The following is a 27,531-nucleotide window of genomic DNA, read 5'->3' on the forward strand; positions in this document are numbered from 1 at the left end:
TCTGATCCTGCTAAGAAGTAGGAAATATTAAGAGGGCATTGTTCTAAAGAAATGATCTCCGAATATCATTGCTAAGCACCATCTATGACCACACATATGTCCGTTTATAAAATGTCCTGTGAGACTGGAGCAGTGATGGGTTTATATCAAAGTTCAATCTCCAAGGCCATTAAACTTGTAAAACTGCTCTTATAGTTTCAAATGTAGAAAATTTGTATTATGTTGGTGTTACATATATGGCACAGATATGGCATGTGACACTTGATACATTGGCATTTTTGGAAAGAAGAAGTAAGCCACTGTTTTTTCCTACCTTTTCTCTGCTCATTTTCTTCAATGTTTTTGTTTCCATTATTTTATGTAATTTGTTTTGGGCTCTTTTCCTTACTCAGAATCCTATACTTTCTCTTGTTCTCTTTTATAAGAGATGAGCAAACTTTGCATTTGGGTACTTTAATGTACAGGAGAATGAACAATGTAATTTATGCAGTTTTGTTTTTAAGGAAGCTTTGTTATTTTCGCCTGCAATATGGTATACAGGATTTATCCTATTTCATTTTCCTGGAGCACTTTAAGACTAGCAATGATGCCTTTGGTGTGCAGTGGCTTGTTCTAAGGCAGTGATGGTGAACCTTTTGAGCTCGGCATGTTAGCATTTTGAAAAACCCTAACTTAACTCTGGTGCCGTGTCACATATAGAATTTTTTTTGATATTTGCAACCATAGTAAAAAAAAGATTTATATTTTTGATATCTATTTTATATATTTAAATGCCATTTAACAAAGAAAAATCAACCAGAAAAATGAGTTCACGTGTCATAGGTTCGCCACCACTGTTCTAAGGCATGGCTTTCTCCCTGGATGTTTCATCTCTGTTTCCTTATGAAGCACAAGTTGTCTTGAGAGAAATAAAGAATGGTGTGAAGCACAGTTCATAGAGTCTGTTCCCAAATGGGAAAATATGTGTTTGAAGAAATAAATAAGGCTATTTTGATAAATAAACCTTATTTTTATGTTTACTTAACTCTTGTCTTCCAAGTCTTATGGTATTATTTTTGGCAACATGAATCATCTCTTTGATGTCTTTTAAAAGGAAAAAATATCCTTGTTCCATGGGTCAGCTCTCTGCCCAGTTGTGTCTCAGGCAAGGACACCACAATTTAGGTGGAATGGAAATCAATGTTGTTTTTTTGGAACACAAATTCAAAGGACCTAAATGTATATAAAACAAGCCAATTTTCTTAATATATCACTTTGTTGATCTGCGCTCTGAACACATGTAGAACTTCTGTGAAGCACTTGAATTACAACTTGTAACAACTGTTGACCTTCCACTTGTGGCTTTCAAGTAATGTTTTAGTTATCTTGCTTCATATGATAAAGAAATATTTTGAGTAAGAGATTTTTCCAGATAATTGTCCTTTCACATATCAAGCAAACTTTAAAAAATGTTCTAAACATTTCAATGGAAATATTTCTGAAATATTTATGCCCTTGCCTTATTAAACAGAAGGATAAAACCGTAATTAATCAGTTAAAGAAGACACAGGGTGATCATCATGGAAATTATTTAATAAATGGTGCTCTAATGCAGTGATATCCTTAGGGCTCTTTGAAGTAGGAGGAACTATTTGCCCCTAAACTAAATGGCCCCAGACTGTTCTGTTGCTGTTGCTTCGGCCTCCCTTTTCAGCTGTCACTTCTGCTGTCATTGATTTGGGTTCATTCTTTGTCCTTTTTAACCCAGGGCAGAATTGAATGTCTAGAAATCAGACGGAAGAGTTGGTTAAATATGCAACTGGAGTATTTGTGTGCAAAATAAAGGCTATGTCCCAGAGGGTGGCTCCAGAAGTCTACAGTAAATTTCACAGACTTTAAATATTTCTTTCTTTTCTTTTTTTGTTAGACCTTGCTTATTGGGTTGACTTGAAAGTTGAAGCAAAGTGAGCCACTGCTATATTTCTAAGGTTGCTTATTGAAGGGTTAGTATATCAGGAGGCTATAAAAAGAACACTTTTAATGACTTTATGTATGTTTGATTAAAAGAAATATTTCCATCTTTCCACACTGAACTTTATTTTCCTTTGTCTCCCCCACTTCTTTCAAATAATTACTTTGATCTTTTTATCTAACTTCTGAATTTGGCTTATCTCTTTTGTAGCTTTTAAGACATAGTGCCAGTACACATTAGCATAGGTACATGATAATACTTTGTTGTGTTTTTAGCACCTCCATAAATTTTATCTCTTTATTCAGATGCATTTTCTCTTTGCAGTAACCACCCCACAACCTTTGGTTTATTACACCAACATGATTTTTCTCCTTTGCCAAAATATTAGGTTTTGTCTGTTTCCCATAGGCTTCATTTTGTAAATGGGCAGTGATTTCACCTTTATTGTGAAGTTGGCCAGCCTACTTGATATGGAAATGAGTTTTACTTGTTTTTACTTCCCAGGATCCCTTCTGGAACCCTTCTTATGAATAGGAATCACATTGACAAGCACCAGTCTCTCAGGCACAGTGGCTGTTTGTAAAGACAGCCTACACATGTTGGCCAAAACAATTTCACCCTTGAGTTACTTCAAAACTGACTGGTGGATACCATCTGGTCCCAATGATTTATCTAGTTTTGGTTTGTTGATTAGATGCAGAGCATCATGTTTACCACTATTTGATCTAGTACCTCTGACCTGTGGACTTCAGAGTTCTCGTTTGGGAATGCGAATCTTCTTAGAAGACAAAAGATTCATTCAGTCTATGGGCCATCTCCTTTTTAGCCCCGTGACTGTGATTAAGTGGGTCCTTGGATGCTGTAAATGGCTTCTTCCCTTTGATAGAGCGAAAGAGCCTCTTACTCTATTGGCTTTGCAATCTTGTGCATGTTGCTCCTGCCTAATTTTTATTTTGTGTCTAACCTGCTATGCCTTCTAGCTTTTCTCTAGTCCCAGTCTGGACTAGCTTTTTATTTCATTGAAGATACCTTCACTTCTTTTCATCCTGTCTTTTAGCCACACGGAAGGTTCCCTTCTCTCTCTCCAGCCCTTTCCTCAAAATCTAAGTACTTGGGAGCACTTACTCTTAGGTAACCATAGATAAGGTTTTTGTTTTGTTTTTTTCTCCCTATTTTTAAACCAGTCTCCAGGCACCTTGCATTTTGTTTACTTTTTGAACTCTTTCTTCCCCAGTAATGCCTGGTTTTGTCATAGTGTCTCACTCTAAAATAGAAGAAACACACGTGATGGGTTCTCAACTTTTTTCTCTCGTATCATGTTAAATTTAACAGTGCTCTGATCAACATTTCATACTTTTATCTAGTTACTCGGTGCCTTAAGTCATATATATACTTAGGGCTAAGGCCAGAGTATCTCCCAGGGCTCCTGTACCTCCTCCCCTCCCTGCACAGTCCTTACCCTCCTCATAGAAACACTAGTTCAGGAAGTAGTCATTTTTTATCTCTCCAAACCTTGCCTACCCATCCTGGCAGGTAAGTATTATATTATGTTGATGAATTCTTTTTCTCATTCATAATTGTGAATCTTATGGACAATTGTAAGGGCATAATGAAGGGAAATCAATGGTGCCGGTCTAAAACCTAGTAGAGGAAGACCTATTTGACAGAAATATTTAAAAAATAGACTATGGAGAAGTAATCACATGACGAACTGAAACAATCTGAAGTCCATATACTTTAATCAGCAACATCAAAAAATCAGCACTTAAAATGCATCATAATTGTGCAGGAAGCTGTCATTTCCATCTTTGTTCTCCCTTTCTTTGATGTGATAGGGAACAAACTCCCTTCATCTCAGGGTGGTTTGTTTTTTATTGGACATACATTTATCCTCAGATATTCTAATAATTTCTGAATCATCCACCTTTATTTTATAGAGCAGAGTATGCTTTCAACAAAATGATTGGCTGTTAGGAAGGAACTGATCATTTGTCAGGATTGTGCTGTTGACTTAAGAGTGCATACTCTGGGCACACAAACTTTTTAAGAAGGTAAGATACCTACTTAACTAAGTAAAATAGTGTCTTATTTTAATCTTTTTAATTGTGTTCACGAGTGCAAGAATTCTAGAACACAAATTATTCCTAGTTTATATGTAGAAATATTTGGATGTTGATGGAAAGTTAATTCCTCAAAATATTAGGCTAAATTATGTGAAATTACTGAGTTGACCTTTTTTTAACTTAAGATAATGGCAATTTCATATGAATCAGTCTTTTCTACTTTGTTTTTTATTAATCCCCAAGGTCTTAACAAAGTCATTTGTTTTGTTTTGTTATTCCTCACTGGAGGATTTTTTTCCATTGATTTTTAGAGAATGTGAGGGAGGGAGGGAGAGAGAGAGAGAGAGAGAGAGAGAGAGAGAGAGAGAGAGAGAGATGGATGGATGTGAGGCACGATTGACTGCCTCCCGCATGTGCCCCGACCAGGGCTGAGGATTGAACCTACAACCCATGTTCGTACCCTTGTGGGGAATCGAACCTGTCACCCTTTGGTGTGCAGGCCGACACTCTACCACTGATCTAGGGCTTAACAGATCCATTTTAGAATGAAAGAAAGTGTTCTCTAGACAAAGCCCAGAGTGATATTCCTATAGCCTGATTTTTTTTTTTTAAAACGAAAGGGCAGTTTCTGTTTTGGCTATAAATAAAGCTAAATTAACATTTGGTCTGTAATTTTTAGAAATAAATGCTTCCTAAGACTTAATAATAGTACTACGAGTATTAGCAGTAATAACAATAAGAAAACAAAAATTCTTTTCTTTTGATTAAATATAGCTGAACCCTGAAGCACAGAAAAGATCCTCCTTCTGAACAATATATAGCATCTTCAGACATCAGCATTCATTATAATAGCCACTATTGGATGAGACACTATATACATTTAATGCTTCCAGTGATATTGAGGTAGATCCTGTTTTTTGTCCCCATTTTACCAAAGATGAAGTAGTCTCAGAAGTGAAGAGACTGACCCAAAGTCGCACAGCTAGTAAGGAACAGAACTCAGTTCAAACCCAGGCCTATTTAATCCCGAAGCCCTTATGTTTTCCTTATAACATGGTGCCTACCTGCCTCAAAGACTTAGCGCAAGTACTGAGTGTTGTAAGCTTTTCTATTCTCTTGGTTGAGTTTTCTGCTTATTGTGACTTCATTTGTATTGAACTGGACTGACTGAGGAACCTTGCTGATGCTGAGTAATCTGAAGCTCTCGGTTCTTGAAGAGCCTGACCCTTCCATTTCTGAGTTGCTATTCACTGTTAGGATAAGAAGAAGCTTGGGTTCTGTATGCTATCATCAGGCTACCAAATTTGTCAATGCTATTATAAGAGTTTTAACCAATAAACAAAATGTGTCATGATTTTTTCTTAACATAGGCCCATTTTGTAATAATTCTCTACATAATTTGCCTATGTTTGAAGCCACAAATCATGAAGGATCATTTCATAATAATGAAACAATTTCTTTTTTTTTATAAGAGCATGCCCCACACTTACCCATACCCACTGGTCATTAGACCAAATGGAAGCTCAGACTTGTATTACCAAGCACCTATTCAAAAACATGTTTATGAAAGTTGAGAGCGCTATGGTTCTTTTTTAAGCTTATTTAATTGTAGTGTTGCCATTCTATGTGATTAAATTTACCATAGTAAAGTTAAGCTTGGTTTACATTAGTTGGTCTTTTTTGTATTGGGCTGTGTTCATTGTCATATATTAAAAATAGAAACACCCATGGGCAAAAAATAAGTATTATTTTCCAGATAGCCTGGTTGGATTCATTCTGATTTAGGCAGTTAGTTTACTTGCAAAAATCCAGATATTTAATAATGGATTTTTGTTTTACTTCAGCTTTACAAATCCCCCCTCCACCAATTGAAACTGATTCCAGACTTGCACTGTGGTAATGTATGTGCTCCTCCTATAACATTGGATATAATTTGGAATTATGCCATCTTATCTCAGAGTTAAAACATAAGATTAGGTAGATTTTTAAAAATGTGACCTTGCACTGTTTATTATCCTATGACAGAAAGAGAATTAAGCAAACTATTATGTATTCTTATATATTTCTAGTTACCAACACTTATTTAAGTATACTAAAATGTTTCCTAATTCAAACAGATAAGCATAGCACTGCCAATGTTATCTTGAAAAACAAGACCAATATATATTTTTAAAAAAATTTGTGCACTCAGGGGGGGTCCCTCAGCCCAGCTTGTGCCCTCTCGCAGTCTGGGACCCCTCAGGGGATGTCCACCTGCTGGCTTAGGCCCGCTCCCCCAGGGGATTGGGCCTAAGCTGGCAGTCAGACATCCCTCTGGCTGCCTGGGAGCCCTCGAGGCATGTCCACTTGCCAGCGGGGAGCAGGCCTAAGCTGCAGCCGGACATCCTTAGTGCTGCTGAGGAGGCGGGAGAGGCTCCCGCCACCACCGCTGTGCTGGCAGCCTTCAGCCTGGCTTGTGGCTGAGCAGAGCTCCCCGTGTGGGAGCGCACTGACCACCAGGGGCAGCTCCTGCATTGAGTGTCTGCCCCCTGGTGGTCAGTGTGTGTCATAGTGACCAGTCATTCCCAGTAGTTCTGCTGTTAGGGTCAATTTGCATATTACCATTTTATTATATAGGATAGAGGCCTGGTGCACGGGTGGGGGCCGGCTGGTTTGCCCTGAAGGGTGTCCCAGATCAGGGTGGGGGTCCCCACTGGGGTGCCTGGCCATCCTGGGTGAGGGGCTGATGGCTGTTTTCAGGCCGGCCACGCCAGTGGGCTAGAAGCAGGTATCTGGGATTTAACTTCTATAATTGAAACTTTGTTGCCTTGGTCCCGCTCAAAGCCTGGGTTGCCCCTGCAACCCAGGTTCCCAGCCCCTCCATGAGCAGAGGCAACGCCAGCTGGAAGCAGGTACCTGGGATTTATTATTTTTTAAAAAAATATATTTTAATTGATTTTTTACAGAGAGGAAGGGAGAGGGATAGAGAGTTAGAAACAACAATGAGAGAGAAACATCGATTAGCTGCCTCTTGCACACCCCCTACTGGGGATGTGCCCACAACCAAGGTACATGCCCTTGACCAGAATCGAACCTGGGACCCTTGAGTCCACAGGCTGATGCTCTGTCCACTGAGCTAAACCGGTCAGGTACCTGGGATTTATTTATCTTCTGTAATTGAAACTTTGTAGCCTTGAGCAGAGCTCAGGGCAGGCGGGAAGCTTGGCTTCCTCCATCGCCGGGGCAACCAAGCCTCCTGCTCGCTCCAGCTCCATGGCCGCCACCATCTTTGTGATGGAGTGATGGTTAATTTGCATATTACTCTTTTATTAGATAGGATAAAATGTATTTTATTGATTTTAGAGAGGAAGGGACAGGGAGAGAGAGATAGAAACATCAATGATGAGAGAATCATTGATTGGCTGCCTCCTGCACACCCCATACTGGGGATTGAGACCACAACCCAGGCATGTGCCCTTGGCCGGAATCGAACCTGGGACTCTTCAGTCCTTAGGGCAACACTCTATCCATTGAGCCAAACCAGCTGGGGCTTAAAATATATTTTTATTGATTTCAGAGAGGAAGGGAGAGGGAGGGAGAGATAGAAACATTATTGATGAGAGAGAATCATGGATTGGCTGCCTCCTGCACGCTCCCTACTGGGGATCGAGCCCGCAACCCGGGCATGTGCCCTTGACTGGAATCGAACTCAGGACCCTTCAGTCCACAGGCCGACTCTATCCACTGAGCCAAAATGGCTAGGGCAACAAGACCGATATTTAATGTTAGTTATCGTTTGTTTTTATCCTAAACACAATTAAAAAATTGGTTGTTGGGGGGATGGGTAGAAATGGTGAATGGGAATATAGTCCATAATAATGTGATAACTTTGCACAGTGACCAACACTAGAGTAAGTGTGCTGATCCTATTGTGAAGTATATGAATGCTGAATCACTATGTTGTACACCGGAAACTAATGTAATATGCATGCCAACTATACTTTACAAATTTTTTTTTAAATCATCTCTTGTTGGTTACTATGGGATCAGGAAAAACTATGAGCTTTTGCAAATACATGTTCTGTCTGCAAGGCTACTTTATTTTTTTTCTTTTAAATACATTTAATAATACTCTTAAAATATATGCTGAACCACATATTATTAATCATTTTCCACATAGGATAAAACATCTTCAAGGAGTGGAGCAAAAAAAAAAAAGTATATTAAAATGACTTTTCTGTCAGGAGGTCCTGGTATGAAATTGTGTCCTTAAATTTTCCAAAGGAGGCTGTACTTATTGCCTTTTTTTTCTAAGAAGGGCCATTTTAATAATTTTTGCTATCACATCAAAGACTTTTCATGATAATTATAGTCAATAATTGCAGTAGTAATGCTGTGTGCCATCTGCAGGCTCTATGTAACGGAAACTGGAGAGAAAAACATGTCCCTTTGCTTGATGGGAGTTACTGTGGAACCTGAGGCCCTGGTGCCAGATTGCCACTCGCATCAGTTTTAGGTGGCCCTTCCACTACTCAGACCTGGGTCATATGCTATCTTTTATTTCTCTTGCCCCTTAATGGCTGTAGTTCCGAACCGCCCCTCACCCCCCATGGTTTTTGTTCATTCTGAAGTAGCTGATGGGCCTTGATTGGGGGGTCACATTCTGGGACTGGAGGAGTAATCAGAACTTCTTTGGGAATCAGATATTTGACCAAATTAATTTCTTTATAAATGAGCAGTTGGCCCATAGCCAAAATATTTATGGAAGGCAGGATATTGCAGTAGGTAACCACTTACCCAGTTAGCATGGACAGCTGTCTGATACTTTGAATTTTGAACATCAGGTCTCAAGCTTGTCATTTGTCCAGAGTTCAGGAGCTCTGGGACCTCTCTTAGTTTTTATGACAGACAACACCATTCTATAGTGACTCCATTGTTAGCCCTATGGCAGCAAACTTCATTTCTTCTTAGAGGCTCAAGTTAGAATGGCCTCTCTCCTTTCATCCGTGCCCCAAACAAAAATGGTAACAGGCACCCCCTTCATTCTTGGTTATCTGATATTTCTGCAGTAAAGAGGGCAAGGTACCTCCAATGCACTAGTTGTTTTTTGGAATATTCATATCTATCTCTGTGGCCCTAGGGTGATTCAGAGTCTTCTGATCTAGCAGATCTGCATCTGAGGAGCGTCAGGACTTGCATAGGCCTGTAGGGACTTGAATGCAGAGCAATTGACTGGTTTCTCTCTTTTCCTTGTCACTTGCTAGCAAAGAGGCACTCATTTTTTCATCTTCTGTAAGGAAATAAATTTTTTTTAGTCATAAATAATTTATTACATTAAGACTTTAATTTAGTGCCCAAGACCTGCCTTTATTTTCCCTTCTCTGATACTAAAGAAACCAGTGGAAAGTGGTAGGTGGCTGGCATGGCAGCCTAGCTAAAGATTTCCCTAAGTGATGCCTTACATTTAATTTCAAACATCTTTTTATTGGTGTTTCAGATCCCAGAACAAACTAGGGATTATTCTTAGTGTGATAGAGAGGAATTGTGTTGTATCTCAATTCCTTCATTGTGTGGTATGTCAGTCACTTGAGGACTTAGAAGATCCTTCCCTGAGACCTCAGCTGCAAACATTGAATGGAGCCATCCCAGTGATTTATTGACTATTAGAATATAAGTTTAGGGAATCTTTTCATCAAGTGACTACACTTAGATACTTTAAAAAATCAAAGCATTGCCCTGGCCCATGTGGCTCAGTTAGTTGGGCGTTGGTACCAAGAGATTGTTGGTTCAATTCCCAGTCAAGGGCACAAGCCTGGTTGTGGGCTCTATCCCGGTAGTGGGTATGCAGGAGGCAACCGATCTATAGTGCTGTGTTGCGTTCTCACATTGATGTTTCTCTCTTCCTCCCCGTCTCCCTTCCTCCCTCTCTAAAAATCAATAAAGTATTGAAAAAAATCAAAGCATTGACATTATCCAAGAAGTGGATTTTTAAGAAAATTATTTGAATTTTTAGTGATCTGATTTGTCAAGCCAAATAACTAAAAAGCATTTATGTGAGAAGTTTTTGCTTTGTGGAATTTGCTTCTTCCCCTCATTGCAAGATTCTTCTTCGAGTTCAAGATAATATCTTCTGTAGTTATGTATGACTTAACAAATGGACATGGCATGTCTCACAATGTATAGATTATATTTGAGTGTGTGAATCCCTCCCAATTTGTCCAAAGGCACCTCCTAAGGCACATCTGTTGAAATCACAATGTGAGAAGCATGGGTTGGGTTGGATTGGCCTGAAATAGTATCACCTTGCCTCTTGTCTTTTTTAAAAATTAAATTTTATTGGGGTGACATTGGTTAATAGGATCATGAGGTTTCAGTATGGATTTCTATGTTATTGATCTGGATATTGCACTGTGTGCTCATCACCCAAAGTCAAATCATCTTTCATAACTATATATTAGGGCCCCTTCACTCCTACCCCCTTCCCTCTGGCAACTACCACACTGCTGTTTGTGTCCATGAATTTCAGAGTCATATCTCACATATGAGTGAAATCATATGTCCTTAGCTTTTTTCTGCCTGACTTACTTCACTTAGCATAATATATTCTCAAGGTCCATCCATGTTGTTGCAAATGACAGTATTTCATCCTTTCTTATGGCTGAGTAGCATTCCATTGTATATATGTACCACATCTTCTTTATCCAACCGTCTATCGAAGGACACCTTGGTTGTCTTCATGTCTTGGCCACTGTGAATACTTCAGTGAACATAGGGGTGCATATATCTTTGTGAATACATGTTTTTGAGTGTATACCCAGGAGAAGGATTGCTGGGTCATATGGTAACTCTATTTTTAACTTTTTGAGAAATCACCAGAATGTTTTCTGCTGAATTGTTCCAAGATATGATCAGATGAACTCAGATAGTTTGTGGTGTGTGTGTTTAGAAATTCAGATTATAGAATAAGGAGGGAAGAGGAAAAGCATATAGAGCAAAAATAAAATCTATTTCTGTTCATCTTATAATTTCAAGAGGGCAGAATCCAAGCCTTTTCTATTTCTGCACTGATGGATGGCATCTGGCAGATAAAAGGTACTTGATAAATACTACATTAAGCACCAACAATGTTTTTCTTATGTTGTCAAGTTGGGTCAAAGGTTAGTTTGGGAGAAGTGAATTGATTCTTTGATTTAGACTTGGGGGAAATTTTTAGGGCAGGATACCATTTCCAGATAACCTCTTAAGGTGGACTGGTTGAAGTAACTAGGTAAATATAATTGATTTTCAAATCCTAATGAACAAATCAGATGTAATTAATCAATAGGTCTGACCTTGAAGGAAATATTCTAAAAGATCAGATTGGGAAATTGAGTAATGCCAAGGAGCTAGTACATTGCCATTAGGATAAATCCCAATCAGACCTGGAATGCCTAATTTACCAAGCCAAACTTAAACTGGCATCACCACAGAACTGTGGGACTCTTTCGTCAAATGTTATGATGGACTTTTAGACAGGCAGCAGAGGGTAGGGATAAAAAAGATAATTCTCTAGATAGCAACATTAACAGTGGCATTCTCTCCACAATTAGGACTGAGACAAATTTTACTTACAACTCCAATCAATGACCTGGAAAAGAAAGTATACATTGAAAACTTTACATTTGTCAAAAAAGTTTTCTAAATAGCAAAGTGTCCATTAAATGGGAATCAATTCTAGGGTGTATGCTCCAAAGGTAGCAGGCCCAGGTGTTAGGGTACAAGATAATGAATGGCAAGGAGAGGAGCTTTTTAGAGGGTTGGGGAAATTCAACCTTGCGAAACAAGCATGCTGCCCCTCCTCCACCTGCCTGTCCTAAAGTTCAGAAGAATTTTTCTCTCATGTTATAAAAATTAACTCCTGTTCAACTATGACTCATGTCCATGTCGGTTGGAACTGAGACTAATAAAGAATCCTTCCGTGCAGATCTGTGTTAGAGTTAGCTGTAACTTACTATGACCTTTAACAAGAATTCTGTAGAAGTAGATTTTAAGGGATGTAATTAAGTACAAACATTGAAAATGTGAATATTTCTTTCTCCTTTGTCATTTCATTGATGTTGGCTAGAATTTTAAAGAAAGGTTTATGTGCCTTGAAATCTGATGTTAGAGAGTCATTTTTCTTTATGTGAAGCAGCGGACTTTGCTATCACCTTAGTGTAAAAGCTTTTCTAGATAGCTACTTGGAGAAATATCTTTGGAAGAATTCATAATGAATGGCTATGCTTAGGTAGATTTTTCCTAGAAAGTAGAGTAACTGAAAACCTATTCTCATACTCTACTTTGGAGGAAGGAATTTGAGGTATGTCATGAAAGGGAGAGTAAAGAAAACTTGAGGGTTTTTATTTTCTTAGTTAGCCAAAGATGAAAACAACTATGAAAAAATGTTAAAAATCTTCATGACCCACAACCCATGAAATGTACATAAAAAGAAAGGTATAAATATTTGTATTAGAGCAAGTGTCTCATATCTGAGTCCCCCTACCCCCGCCCCCACCCTCCCACTACATTTTCTTCTACATTTGCAATAAACCACTGACCCTTTGTGATCTTGCTGTGAAACCTAAATGGCTATGGCAATTTATCTGAGAATTGGATTCCTGGAGGGTTCTTTAGAGATTATTTGGAAATAATAAGGAAAATCACTCTCCGTTGGAAGTCCTGGTGTTCAAGCCATCCCCCTGGGCGGAGGAGGAAAGGCATGTCTCCAGATGTTTTTCTAAGGATACCTTCCTCCTTTCTCTTTCTCTAATTCTCTAAGGTCTTATGTAGTTACCCACAGGAGATTGACTGCTCTCAGGGGCAGTCATAAGACTTTAGCACACTAGTGGTGTTGAGAAAGGGCAAGATGCTGCTGGTGGCCAGCATTCTCCCACCCTGATCTCTGTGATGCTCCAAGCCTGGTCTGATTAGCTGTCTTCGAGATGGTCCTACCAGTGCTTTGGTCTACCAGGGTTTTTATCCACAGCTTGGTACACAGGTTCCAGAAGTACTATTGGACACCAAAGAAAAAAAATGTTGTAGCCAATGGTGTTTCCTCTCTAAGCTACTTTATATTTCTAGATGAATGTATAACTGAGGTATTTGGAATCATTTATTTATCCCCAGGCATTCCATTAAAGTGTGAGCCCAATGAAAATCATAAATTAGTATTTCAGCAAATCTCTCAATTGATACGACCATGACATGTGCACCTGAATCATTGACTCCTTTGTTAGTTGTAAAACAGGAGCACCCCATCTTTTCCTACCTGTCCATAGCCTATCCTCTATGGTTCCCCAACACATTTCTGGAGCCTTTTATTAGCATTGACTCCTGAGGTAGTATTTATTAGATCCTCAGACTTGTTGAAGAGTTTTAGCTTAATCACCAGTATTATTCCTGTTGAGCCTGGACCTGGACGAAGTGTTAGAAAATGTGCAAAATAGATGCAGTTGCTCTAACTGCTCTAAAGTGTTGGTAAAGTAGGTCAATGTGTTCATTTCAGGCCACCCACTCATTTTGGTTGATATCTTACTTTAGTAAACGTTTGGTACAATTCAGATGGGGTTTTAAGATTGCCAGACATAAACTTTGGTTCATAATTTGCTTATTTAAACATCAATATAAAGCCCAGCTTGATTTCTATTTGGAGTGGATTTTAAAGCTGTTGCAAGCTCAATGAAATGAAGTATGGAGTTTTAAAGTAGCAACCCTAACTCTTCCAGCTACACTTAACACGAAGGGTATTCTTAAAAAAATATAATGAAACTGATTTTCAAAACATATGTGTTTCTGATTGCCCTTCGCTATCTTACCTTGTAGGATCAGTGCACCTAAAAATAATTGACAGTCTTAAGCCCTCCAGAGCTATATTTTGGCAAGGTTTTAACAAAATGCTAACTATCTGCATTTCTCCTACTGATGAGTAGGTGATCTCAAGTCATACATTTGCATAATAACTGTAATTTATGTGCCTTACTATTAAGGTTTAAGTCAAATGACTTTAGGCTTTTGGTGTGCATAGCACATTATATGCAATAACTTCACTCCTTTTTGCAAGGGGGAGGATAGATTAATGTCTATGGTCCCCCACCTTCCTGATATTATTAAAAACTACTAGAGATTTTATTTCTTTGTTCCCATGAAGTTGAGCATTGTATATTCCTCCTGGGGTTCTTAGGTAACTTGGAGGAGCTGGAGTTTTACAACAACCTGCATTTTAGCTTACTTTGTGGCCACATGACTTTAGATCTAGAAAGTGAACAGAAACTATTTTGGTAATTCTTTTTTAATTTTAAATGATTTTAAAATTTATCTTTACCTTTCAAAGTAGTATAGATATCCCCTTTAGTTTTTGTTGTTGTTGGTTTATCCCATTGACTCCCTCCACCCCACACCCACCCCTCCCAAGCCTTAACTGGGGAACTCAATATGCATGGATGTATTTTGGTAATTCTTCAGACCAATGACAAAGAATTGTTTTACTTTCATTGCAAATAAAAATAAAAAAGTAAAGTAGAAATCAAGGGATTAATAAAATCACCCCCTCAATTAATAGCTTAATATAGCTTCCCAATATTAGAATTATATCTTTTTTAAAATTTATTTTCCCTTTATTGATTAAGATATTACAAATGTGTCCTTATCCCCCCAAGGCCCCCACATATTCTTTTTACTTTGAAAACTGCTTTTTTGATAATCTAACTCTTCCAGGATAAAGTATTACAGAAAATGGAAGGACAGCAGAGTTTTTCTAGACCCCACACCCAGTTTTCCCTATTATTAACATCTGACATTAGTGTGTGGTACATTGTCACAATGGATAAGTCAATATTGATGCATTAGTATTAACTAAAGTCCATACCTTAGTTTTTTTACTAACAGTTTTATTGATATATAATTCATACCCCCCCCCAAATTAAACCATTTAATTACAATGGCTTTTAGTGTATTGTGCATCCTCACCAAAATCAATTTTTGAACATAATCATTTCAGAAAGAAATCTCATACCTTTTAACTATAACCATCCCCCTTTACTTCCCATTAGCCTGACTCCCACACTGCCCCCTCAGCCCTAGGAAACAATAATCCATTTGCTTTCTCTATACATTGACCTGTGCTAGGCCTTTAAATATAAGGAATCATATAATATGTGGGCTTTTGTGATTGGCTCTTTCCCTTTAACATAGTGTTTTTGAGATTGAGCTGTGTTGTAACCTGTATCAGAACTTTATTCTTTTTTATGGATGAGTAATATTCAATTGTACAAAATTTGTTTATTCATTGTTGGACCTTTGGCTATTATGAATAATGCTGCTCTCACCATTTGCATGTGTTTGTTGATTTCCTTAGTTTTCCTATAATGTCTTTTTCTGTACCCACCCAGAATAACACATTATATTTTGTCATCATGTCTGCTTAGGCTCCCCAGGCTTTGCTTGTGATGGCATTTAGATCAATGTCTTGGCTTAGTTGTCATCATTTCACCATCACTTATGCATTCCACCCAGCAACTAATTGATCATGTTTTCTTTTCTGGCTGTATTTACTACCCTAAAATCTGTCTTCAATGAGATATGTTCCTGAAATACATGGAAGAGAGAAGATGCTGCTCTCCTGGCCCCTCTCAGTACAAGTTGTCTCTTCATGGAGAGCCTCAGTAGCTTATCAAAGTATAATAGATGGTCTTCATTTCTGTCTTTGTTTTGCAATTGCAGAGTTTGAACATTTACATAATGCTTCCTTGTTTGCATAGGACTTTTTAGGCTCCATTGGGTAAGTAACTTTCCCAAGAGCCCACAGTGAATCATGTACAGCTGGGACTCAAACCCGTATTCCCGATTCCCCAGATCAGTCTTTTCATCCCTAGGCAGTCATTCGCCTTGCAGAAGGAAAGATCCAGATAGTGCTAAGTATTTGGAAGCTTTTAAATTAACTTCTTAAAAACCCCTCCTAAAGAGCTAAGTTTTCTTCAAAACCCAGGTGAGGCACACTAAGTTTCCGCAAGAAAGGCCAGTGCAAAAATCATAGTCTCTTACAGTTGCAATTTACAAAGTGCTTTTCAGTGTGTTCTTTTCAGATGTCCCTCCCTGCTGCTCTTACCCTTAGGGTGCAGTTTGTGTCTCTATTATCTACCAGAGGCATTTGCTTGCTTTATTGATGAAATCATTTGGGGTGTGTCTTACAAATCATGCCGGTGCAGGCAAGCCTGGGTTCTCTGCCACTGTATCCCATGAAGGTTTTTGGTTCCTCCATTTAGGACTCTGGGAGAGTAATCTCTAGAGATTTACTTTATCTCCTACAGTTCCAGAAATCTGACACCTTAATGAAAACTACAAGTATTCCTTTATCACCCATCCCCTGAAAATGTGTACGAATCTGAGAGACATTTTTCCCCCCTGGCATCTAGTTGGACTGCAAAATGAATATTCTGAGAGAGCTGTAGAAATGGTTGTAAGTTATGGTTAAAATTGTAAAGTTGATAGTAAATAAGCTGAGGGCTGGCCTGAGAACCTAACAGCAACCAACAATTTTTATGGGAAGGTGGGTTATGAGCAACTAAAAATTAATGGGCATTAGCTGTATCCCGTTTATACATCAGAGCCAGCCTTTGGTGAGACCGTTAAATGAGATAAAATGACAAAGCACAGTTCCACAGATTGTTCACCACAGAGCCCTGGTAAAGGATGGAATAGATTCCACATATTCAATGCCTACTTCTTTAACTATTGATTTGAAGTGCTGAAAAAAAATAAAAAGAACCAATACACACTCAGCGGGATTGAGTAGGAATTTATTGTGATTATCTTTGTTTAGCTTTGAAAACTCAGGCCTTGATATTAAGACTAAAGAGAAATTATATAGAGCTGGTGTGATTGAAAAAAAAAGTATGGCTCTTTCGAGTGATTTTTTTTAATGCCATAGAGTTAAGCTTTAAAAAGCATGCTTCATTGAATCTCATGCAAGCCTCCTAGTACAGGGCTAGGGGACTGTTTTTCTTTTGAGGACCACTGACCCACAAAGAGAAAAAACTAATCAAGAGCCATGTACTAAAAACAACTTTATTTAGGTGCTTCCTTTGAAAACCATAAAGCATTCAATTCACTTGCTTTTAAAATTAGAACAGGAACTCTCAACAAGTACAACAAATTTTTAAAAATCCTTTGGTTTCATGTTATGTGCAGTTAAAAGAAGTAGGTGGAGTAGGGTAAGAAAGAGCAATAAAGGTAGAATAAAAGAGGGGGAAACAGAAGAGCTTTAAGGGAGTAGAAGAGAGACATGGAGAGCCTACACAGCATTGGGCATAGAAGCAGGGGATTGAGTTAGGAAAATATAGGAGACAAATGTTAGGTGTGGATCATAACTCACTGTTCACTTGAGCTATATTACCTGCTCTTCTGTGGCTCTAATGTTTAAGCCTTTCAAGTAATAATTTTTATGGAAGGTTGTATCAGAGTCACCTAGGTCCCTTAAAAAATACATGTACCCAGTGCCATTTCTGTAGTGGCTCTCTACTTGTCCCATATCGGATTCCATTGCCTCTGTGCTCAACCCTCTCAGCATAAAGAAAAAAAATGAAATGTTTTTTAAATGAGAAGTATACAGGATCACCAGGTTTAGAAAAGAGATTTCCAGAAAGAAAAGACATTTCTCATTCAGGCACAGAATTTTAGAAGCAGTCTCAAACATCTGTATTATTATGTCTTTCAAATAATGTATGCCCTGGCTTTTAATATAAACATTTTGGGTGATTAAAATAGAAATAGTTGTTTTAAGAATCAAATTAGTTGCTCAAGCCCTAGCCGGTTTGGCTCAGTGGATAGAGCGTCGGACTGTGGACTGAAGGGTCCCGGGTTCGATTCCAGTCAAGGGCATGTACCTTGGTTGCGGACACATCCCCAGTAGGGGGTGTGCAGGAGGCAGCTGATCGATGTTTCTCTCTCATCGGTGTTTCCAACTCTCTATCCCTCTCCCTTCCTCTCTGTAAAAAATCAATAAAATATATTTTTTAAAAATTAGTTGCTCCAGTTCTTACCAAATGTGGAGCTATAATTCCATTTTCAAATGCACCAAGCCTGTTCCCCCTTTCCCTCCTTCTGCTTCTCAAGAGCAGAATCTGGTCATGGCACTGAATCCCAGTAGCCTAAGTGTATCTTGGGATTTAATTCACAAGTGTGTCCTGGACTGCATGTGTTTCAGCAAAGCTTTTGGCAAGAATGTCAAATTACATTTTCAAGTAATGCTTTTTACTAGGTATACCGGTTAATGCGTATTTTTTTCAATAGATGGAGTTACACATATGTTGATATATATGTGATTTGATATGTATGCTCTTTTGTTGTATTGACAACAAGCTTCAAAACTTCATATGTCAAATTTTCTGAAGGTGTTAACATCATATTTTTACGCTTAAAATGTTGAATTTTGTGCCAAAAAAAGAGCATTTGCGGGAAGTTTTAATTCATTACTTTATTTTGAAGAAAAGTGCTGCTGAAAGTTTGGATCACAAAATCTGCACTATTAACCAGTTAATGATTAATTCACATTTTAACCTGTTAATAGTTAATCTGCATTATTAACCGGTTAATGATTAACCTGCATTTTAACCAGTTAATAGTTAATCTGCATTTTTAACCGGTTAATAATTAATCCACATTATTAGCCAGTTTAATGATTAATCTGTATTATTAACTGGTTAATAATCTGCATTTTTAACCAGTTAATAATCTGTATTATTAGCTGGTTAATGATTAATCTGCATTATTAACTGTAATCAAAGAAAACACAATAATTTCAAGAGAAACATCAAAAGTGCTTTATTCAAAGTAATGTCCATCGCTAGCTACACATTTCCCTCATCTTTCAGGTAATTTGTGGATACCGTCCCAATAGAACTTTTTTTGTTTTGAGGCAGACCATTCAGAGACCCAATTTTTCACTTCGTACATTTCTGAGTGCTGCTCAGAAAGTGAGTGTGCCATCGATTGGAACAAGTGATAATCTGAAGGAGCAATACAACAAAATAGTATACATATCAAATTGCATATATATCAACATAAGTGTAACTCCATCTATTGAAAAAAAATCTGCATTATTAACGGGTACACCTAGTAGAAATGCAGGCGGAGTAAGTGGTGTGTTCAAGGCTGTATGGGCAAAAGTTGAGTGTTGGAGTTAGCATGTTTGCACCGAGGGATAGACAACTTTGCCAGCAGAAGCATTAGCCAAGTATTTACCCTGTTGTCATCCTTTGCACAGGGCAAGCCTTTTACCATTAGACAATTTTTTCCTGGAGTGTTCTCTCTAAAATGAAAGTGGGCTCTCTTTTTATTTTTTTATTAGGTATTGCCAAAACAGCGATGTATTCCAGTGTTCAGATATAAGCAGGTCTCCATAAGGTCCTGCTAAGGGCCTCTGGTGGATATATAAAGGGCGGGGTACATGGGCCCTGCTGGGCTCTTTACATGTGCCAGTGTAAATGGTGCTGTGTACTTTCAGCAGGTTACCAGTAAAACTTTTATTGTTGTTACCTGTTTTTGAAGATTGTCTCCTTGACGTAAAATTCCTGTGGATAAGTTTAAACCCTTCAATGTCTAGCACCTTCTTAAATGTAGAACATTATTCTTTCCTGCTGTCTCTTAGAGTTTGCTGGCTTCAGGTCGAGTGTCTGTGCATGTATGCATTGGGGGGTGGAAAAAGGGGTGCTTTTCCTTGGATTTAGAAACCTATTTTTATAAAATCCAATAAGTGACTATTATATGTGTGAACCCTGCTAAGACTAGGTGAACATATTATTTTCCAAATTCTTGAATTGTTTTACCTTGGAAATCCAGTGCACTTCACAACAGAATCTTTGCAGGGGCTTGAAAATCAGCCTGTGATGAACTTTAGCCTGTGATAACCTTAAAAAGTAGCTGTTCCCTTATTATAATTTGTTTAAATAGCCCTGTGTGTCGTAAGTCCTTATACCGAGCATTCCAATTCTATGTGGGGTGTGACTGTGATATGGATTTTTTAGTACAGCTGCAGCAAACACTGTAACTAGTTGGGGCCCTTCATATTATTTTATGTATTCAGACTGTATTGGGGGAAATCCTCAATCTTGAAACCAGGAGACAACTGAATATCTCTCTGTTAATTATATTATGTACTAGTACCAAAGGCCTGCTGTGAACTCATTAAGCCAGTGAAGGAGGGAGTTTTGTTTTTGGTTGTAACAAAGATGTTTCCAGAAAACAGCCTTAGCAACCTTTCTTCTTTCTTTTCTTAAAATAGACTTTTATCATTATTAGAGAGAGAGAGAGAGAGAGAGAGAGAGAGAGAGAGAGAGAGAGAGAGATATCAGTTGCCTCCTGCCATGCCCTGACCTGGAATCCAACCCACAACCTGGGTATGTGCCCTGGCACCTTTTGTTGTATGGGATGACGCTCCAACCAACCAAGCCACACTGGCCAGGGCAACCCTTCTTCTTTCACTGATGAGAGCTAAGATATTCTAAAACTTCACAGCTCCTTAATTCTTCTACAAAATCTACCCTCCCTCCTTTCTTGTTTGAATTATCTGTGGACCAAGGGTTTCTAAAATGCCAAAAAGACTTCCAGCAGTTCTGGATGAAGAAGTTATTTGAAGATTGTTTCCCTTACCCCCTTTCTTAAATAGTCCTTTAATGCTGCATACCCATTTTGTCTGGCAGTAAGATTCTCCACACTTTTTAATTGCCAGGAAGGAAGAATGATCAGGAGTATATACGATTATATAATGCTTGTATATGTGCAGTTGATAATCCTAGTATTAGTCAAATAAGTTGCCAGCTCAATTGTATCCAAAGTAGTTTCACACACACCCCCACCCTACCTCCAACCCTGAGCCACTTTGGTATCTATCTTAGGTGAAGACTTATTTCCTCTAAGCCAGTGGTTCTCACCTTGGCTGCACATTAGAATCACCTGGGAATCTTTTTAAAATCCTGATTTCTGGGCCTCATCCTCCGGAAATTGTTTTCTTTGTTACTAATGTTGTGGCCTCAACCCATAACAAAGAAACAGAATTTTTGGAGGATGTGGCCCATAAATCAGGATTTTAAAAAGATTCCCAGGTGATTCTAATGTGCAGCCAAGGTTGAGAACCACTGCTCTAAGCACACATAGCCAATAAACAGCAAAGGCCAGCTCATGTTCAATTCCCATGGTTATTAGTGTTGTTAGAAAGATTTGTTCTTTATTCTTCATCCCTTTATTTATTGTACATGCTTACCATTGGCAGGCTCAAGTGTCTTCAATGTACTCATTCTTGAGTTCTTGAGATCTTGATTCTTTTCAGATCCCATTTGTCTTACATGGAACATGGACAGCAATAGCAGAAAGAATAGTGAAAGTGAATCCTTGTAAACATTTGTACTACGGTATCTATACCACACCAATTAATATTGGAGTGAATAAAGTACCTAGTGGATTTATTTTCCAGTGGCACTGCATCTCTTGGTCATTATGAAGGAGAGTATGGCTTCTTCAAAGCACAATTTTGGTCCTGTGATAGGAGGAGTAATGTGTGGGTGAACTCTGGGATCTATTTAAAAAAACACCCACAATCCTCCAGCCCCTTATGGCTAAACCACAAGCAAAATGCAGTTGGATTAGGGGAAGGGGAGATACTTTGTGAGTTAAGCTGCTGTAGAGTGATGCGCCTTTGACATTTCTCTTGACCCTTAGGATTCCTTCACTACATAAAGATTATTTATTGGAAACCATTAGTCTATACTGGAATGAATGGCTACACAGAATCATAAGGTCAATACAATATTTAACATCTGCACAGAAGTTGCTGGATGAGAAAAATCTTGAAATTAAAGATCATTTAATATCATCCTTTGACTTATCATAGACTCAAATTATCCAGCATGAATTCCCTTTGTTTCTGCTTGACTGATAACTTCTTGAAATGCACTTATCCTATTACTTCCTCCAAGTATAACTATTTCTCATATATTCATTCAGTTTTTGGTTGTTGTCACATTTTATAAATACTTCTTCATTAATGGTGCCCTCTCTTGGAGTGTAAACTCCCAAAGCTAGAAAAACTATGTCTCATTTGTGTGATTTGAGACATAGAATCATAAAGAATTATAAAAGAGACATGGGTTGATACTGAATAATACTCTGTTTACTGGCCACACTGGTGTTCCTGTGATGTAGCACACTTCCTGATTGGAAAGCTCTTTTGTCTTTTGGAGGTGGCTTTATTATTTTATTTTTCCAAGAAGGTAATAAATATTTTTGCTCTTTTTAAAATATATTTTTATTGATTTCAAAAAGGAAGGGAGAAGGAGAGAGAGATAGAGAAACATCAATATATAGAGAGAATAATTGATTGGCTGCCTCCTGCACACCTCCTACTGGGGATTGAGCTCACAACCCAGGAATTGAATTGTGACCTCCTGGTTCATAGGTTGATGCTCAACCACTGAACCACACTGGCCAGGCTGAATATTTTTGTTTTAATGAAAACCTCCATACATAAGATGCCTAGGCCTTAGCAGCAACCTCACAGATGAAAATGAAGCAGAATTTGTGTACCTAAATCAAATTCTTCTCTCTTGAACCTGATGAACGATGATGGAAATTGAGTGTCCAACACTTTATCTTTCAGGTGATCATTTGAAGATCTGTCCCCAGGGTTATACCTGCTGCTCTCAAGAGATGGAGGAGAAGTACAGCCTGCAAAGTAAAGATGAGTTCAAAAGTGTGGTCACCGAACAGTGCAATCATTTGCAAGCCGTATTTGCTTCCCGTTATAAGAAGTTTGATGGTATGTATTGGAACTTTGGTCCAAGTGAGCATTCACATTTGCTTTGTTCCTCAAGTTCTTTTACACTTTTTTAAAAATAAATCTTTATTATTCAGATTATTACAGTTGTTCCCCCTTTTTCCCCCCATAGCTCCCCTCCACCTGGTTCCTACCCCACCCCATGCCCTCACCCCCCCACTGTCCTCGTCCATAGGTGTACAATTTTTGTCCAGTCTCTTCCTGCACCCCCCACACCCCCTTCCCCCTGAGAATTGTCAGGCCTTTCTATGCCCCTAATTCTGTTATATTCACGTTTATTCTGTTCATCAGATTTTTTATTCACTTGATTTTTAGATTCACTTGTTTTTTTGTTTTTTTTTTAAAGTTTATTTTATTTTATAAATATGTTTTATCGATTTTTTTACAGAGAGGAAGGGAGAGGGATAGAGAGTTAGAAACATCGATGTGAGAGAAACATCGATCATCTGCCTTCTGCACACCCCCTACTGGGGATGTGCCCTCAACCAAGGTACATGCCCTTGACCGGAGTCGAACCTGGGACCATTCAGTATGCAGGCCGACACTCTATCTACTGAGCCAAACTGGTTAGGGCTAGATTCGCTTGTTGATAGATATGTATTTGTTGTCACTTTGTTGTTCATAATTTTTATCTTTACCTTTTTCTTCTTTCTCTTCTTAAAGAATACCCTTCAGCATTTCATATAATACTGGTTTGGCGGTGATGAACTCCTTTAGCTTTTTCTTGTCTGTGAAGCTCATTATCTGACCTTCAATTCTAAATGATAGCTTTGCTGGGTAGAGTAATCTTGGTTGTAGGTCTTTGCTATTCATCACTTTGAATATTTCTTGCCATTCCCCTCTGGCCTGCATAGTTTCTGTTGAGAATCAGCTGACAGTCATATGGGTATTCCCTTGCAGGTAACTAACTTTTTTTCTCTTGCTACTTTTAAGATTCTCTCTTTGTCTTTTGCCCTTGGCATTTTAATTATGATGTGTCTTGGTGTGGTCCTCTTTGGATTCCTCTTGTTTGGGGTTCTCTGTGCTTCCTGGTCTTGTAAGTCTATTTCTTTCACCAGGTAGGGGAAGTTTTCTGTCATTATTTCTTCAAATAGGTTTTCAATATCTTGCTCTCTCTCTTCTTCTGGCACCCCCATAATTCGGATGTTGCTATGCTTGAAGTTGTCCCATAGGCTCCTTACACTATCTTCATATTTTTGGATTCTTTTTTCTTTTTGCTTTTCCGGTTGGGTGTTTTTTGCTTTTCCATATTTCAAGTCTTTGACTTGATTCTTGGGATCCTCTAGTCTGCTGTTGGATTTCTGTATGTTATTCTTTATTTCAGTCAGTGTATGCTTAATTTCTAATTGGTCCTTTTTCATATCCTTGAGGGTCTCACTAAATTTCCCAGAGGTTTCTAGAATATTCTTGAGTAACCTTATAACCGTGGTTTTGAACTCTATATCCAGTAGTTTGCTTTCCTCCATTTCTTTCGTTTGTGACATGTTTCTTTGTCTCCGCATTTTGGCTGCTTCCCTGTGTTGACAGAGTGGCTTTGTGTGTGAGGTGTCCTATAGGGCCCAGTGTCTCAGCCTCCCTAATTACCTGAGGTGGACACTCTTGGTGCACCCCTTTGTGGGCTGTGTGCACAGTCTTGTTGTAGAGCCTTGATTGATGTTGGTATCACTGGGAGGAATTGACCAGCAGGACAATTGGCTGTGAGGACTAGCTGTGTCTACAATGGGAGAACTGCTGTGCTGGAGACACCCTTATGGGGCAGGACTTACTTCAGTGGGGCTTTGGTGCTCACTCAATCAGCCCCTTGAGTGTATCACTTATGGATTTGAAGAATTGTAATTTGTTATGGTCTCACATTGACCACAGGGTACACTGGCTCTTGGATCTCCAAGAAGGTGCAAAGTCAGTCACTGCCTGAGCCCACCCAGCAGGAGCTACAGAGAGATCTGCAGATTCCTCCTCTTTGTTTGGGGTTTGTAAGTGACCAGATGAGGCCCAGCTGTGATGCAGTGCAGGCTACTGTTGAGCCTTAGGCCTTCTTTTGGAAGCTTTGGAGCTCTTTGACCCAGCAGCAGTTTGTTAGGTTTTAGATTGCAAAAGAACAGGCCATTCATATGCAATAGCCTCTGCTCACAGCTTGGGTGGGGTTGTAAATTGGGTGGGGTGGGGTCTCAGGGAATCACCAGGGCAGAGAAAACAGCAATGGCTGCCAGTCAGCCCTGCCCCAGAGAGGTCCCCGGGTCTCTGTGTCCTGCAGCCCCATGCAGGAACAATGATTGCTGCGAGCACCTCTGCAAGAAAGCCGCCCTCGCGTTCCTGTCCCGATGCCAGACAGTCCAGTTTCTCCCCATATGAGTCGGGATCCCCAGAGTCTTGCCCAGAACTGGAGTTCAGAGCACTTGGGAACTTGTATCTCCCTCCTGATTGAAAAAGACAACAGCGCACCCAGTTGCCAGCCCATTTCCGCGCGCACTTCCATACCTCCGCACTTGTGCACCTCCGCACCTCCTACCCGTCTCAATGCGCTTTTCTCTTTCATTCTAGTTGTAGAATTTCCACTCAGCCAGCCTTCCTGTGTTTGATATCCATTTTGTCTTTTAGTTGTAGTTTTGATGTGGTTGTGCATGGCAGCAAGTACAGGTGTGTACCTATGCCACCATCTTGCTTCCTCCTCTTTTTACACTTTTTATTCATGTCACATTTAAGAGGTGATATTTAAGTTTGTACAATTGCTTTTTCAGAGCTCTTCTGTTCTCTCAGTGTTCAAGTTTTCTCTCAAGATGTCCCTTCTTGTTGGATCCTAAGGGCAAGTTAGCCCTATAGCTTTATTGCTAGAATCCTTCTGGATGCACTAAAATCTGTATGGTAGGCATTATGGAAATATGGTCACAGGGAGCCAAAAATAGATTAAAGTAGTTTAATTTAAATGCTTTTATTTCTTTTCTTGGGTGAACACAGAATAGTGTTGTTGACGCACATCACTTAAAAAAATTTTTTCCTAATAAAAAGCAGGCATCTATACAGATGCTGGACTTCAAATTAAATTTCAAAATGGTTCCCCAAAGATAACTAAAATTCGTAGAAACTCTGTAGAACACAGAGAGGATCAACACTCAGTTCTTGAGTTTCCATGCAGCAGTAGCCCAGCGGTAGCAAGTGTACTATAGTCTTCATTAAGCTGATCTCCTTCCCTGGCCTCATTTTAGCGGTGCTCTGGCTTAGTCTATCCATGTAAAGCCACAACCAAACCCATTCCAATCCTCTATGCCAAACATGGATTCTCACGTGTACACTTTATTTAATAGTGAAAAATAGTCAATATGAGCCAATTGAGAAGCACTTCAATCATATCTGAAGCAATGTTACATATAAAGGATTTTAAAAACTAGAATATGGGGTCCAAAACACCTCAGGATCCTTTTCTTTGGCGCTGTTCACTCAGTGTGAAGATTGTTATGATGAGGTAGATTTAATTTTAATAGGAGTGATTTTCTTTGTGCTCATTTTAAAGGCCATTCTAATTACATAGTACCTTTGATGCATGCGTTTCTTGACATTATGTGTGGTGAAGAAGTACAAGGCAAATTTTTAAGATGTGAACTGTCTTTGAGTATTTCTGCAAAGGGCTCGTTACCATGGTGAGAAGCTGGACTAAATTAGATTTGATATAGAAGGCAGTCCTTAGTTAAAGAACAGGTTATATTTCAAATATTGGTTTTCAGATTTGTTATTTGAAACTTATAACCGATTTAATAAGTGTTAGTTGGGTTCCCAGGCTAGATCATGAAAGCATATTTTAGTTGTAATGTAGTTGAACTAATTTTTTTCTATGTAGCATACCATATATTGTACCCATTTTTTTCTAATACTTTGTATGCAGATTGTATGCAAAGTTATGTTTAATCTTAATTTTATCTTCTCCTTTCCCAGGATAGATGGAAATAATTTTTCCATACCTCCCAACACACAGGACTGTAAGGTATATTTAACAATATGTTAGCATCACAAGAAGATCAAGGTTATTGGCAAAAGACATTATTAGACTGCCTCTGTCTCTCTTGGTCACTAAATTACTAGTATGATTATTAAAAAGAATGGTATTCTCTTAACTATGACATTTCTCATTCAAAGACAGTAACCAAAGCATTTTCTTTTACTTGAGGATAAAACTTAGAAAGATAATCAGATGGTCATCTTAGAAAACTTGAGATGCTGATTATTAAAAATTACTACTTGAGTGATTAAGAAGGAAATTAGAAATTAAGATGGAATTTAGAAGGAAAAAATCCTGCTCTTTAGAAATGGCTAGCCTATTGGTAGCATGATGGGGTGCAGATAAAGCTATTTTCAGGTTCCAAGGCCGCCACCTCCAAGTTACCCCATTTCTTATTAGACATTAGTGTGGCGCTCACAGTGATCTCTCTTGTCTATAAGCCTGCTGGTTTAGCTTTCTTTCCCCTACTCGCTCCCCATGGTTTTATAGCATTACTTGTATGATTTCAATGTGTAGTTTTTAAAAAGCCATCCAGTAAGTGTTAACATATGTTTTTGAAAAAAGGACAGAAAAACAGTTTCTCTTGCCCTTTCCTTTCAGGCTTCACATTCAATAAATGTGTTAACACTTTTTATCAGTTTCCAAACTGGTCACAAAAATGATTATGAAATGCCAGTGTGTTTCTTCAGACTTTAATTTAAAACAT

General features: G+C 38.7%; 1 protein-coding gene across 1 annotated transcript in view; it reads left to right on the plus strand.

Annotated features, from left to right (window-relative positions):
- GPC4 (glypican 4) overlaps positions 1 to 27,531 on the plus strand; it is a 120,175-nt gene that overhangs the window by 55,475 nt on the left and 37,169 nt on the right. Inside the window, exon 2 of the mRNA XM_006082079.3 lies at positions 22,658 to 22,816. Within this exon, the coding sequence (XP_006082141.1) occupies positions 22,658 to 22,816 (159 nt within the window). The remainder of the gene's footprint in view (positions 1 to 22,657; positions 22,817 to 27,531) is intronic.

This window comes from Myotis lucifugus, unplaced genomic scaffold (genome assembly GCF_000147115.1).
Source record: "Myotis lucifugus unplaced genomic scaffold, Myoluc2.0 scaffold_2, whole genome shotgun sequence".
Classification (NCBI taxonomy): Eukaryota; Metazoa; Chordata; class Mammalia; order Chiroptera; family Vespertilionidae; genus Myotis; species Myotis lucifugus.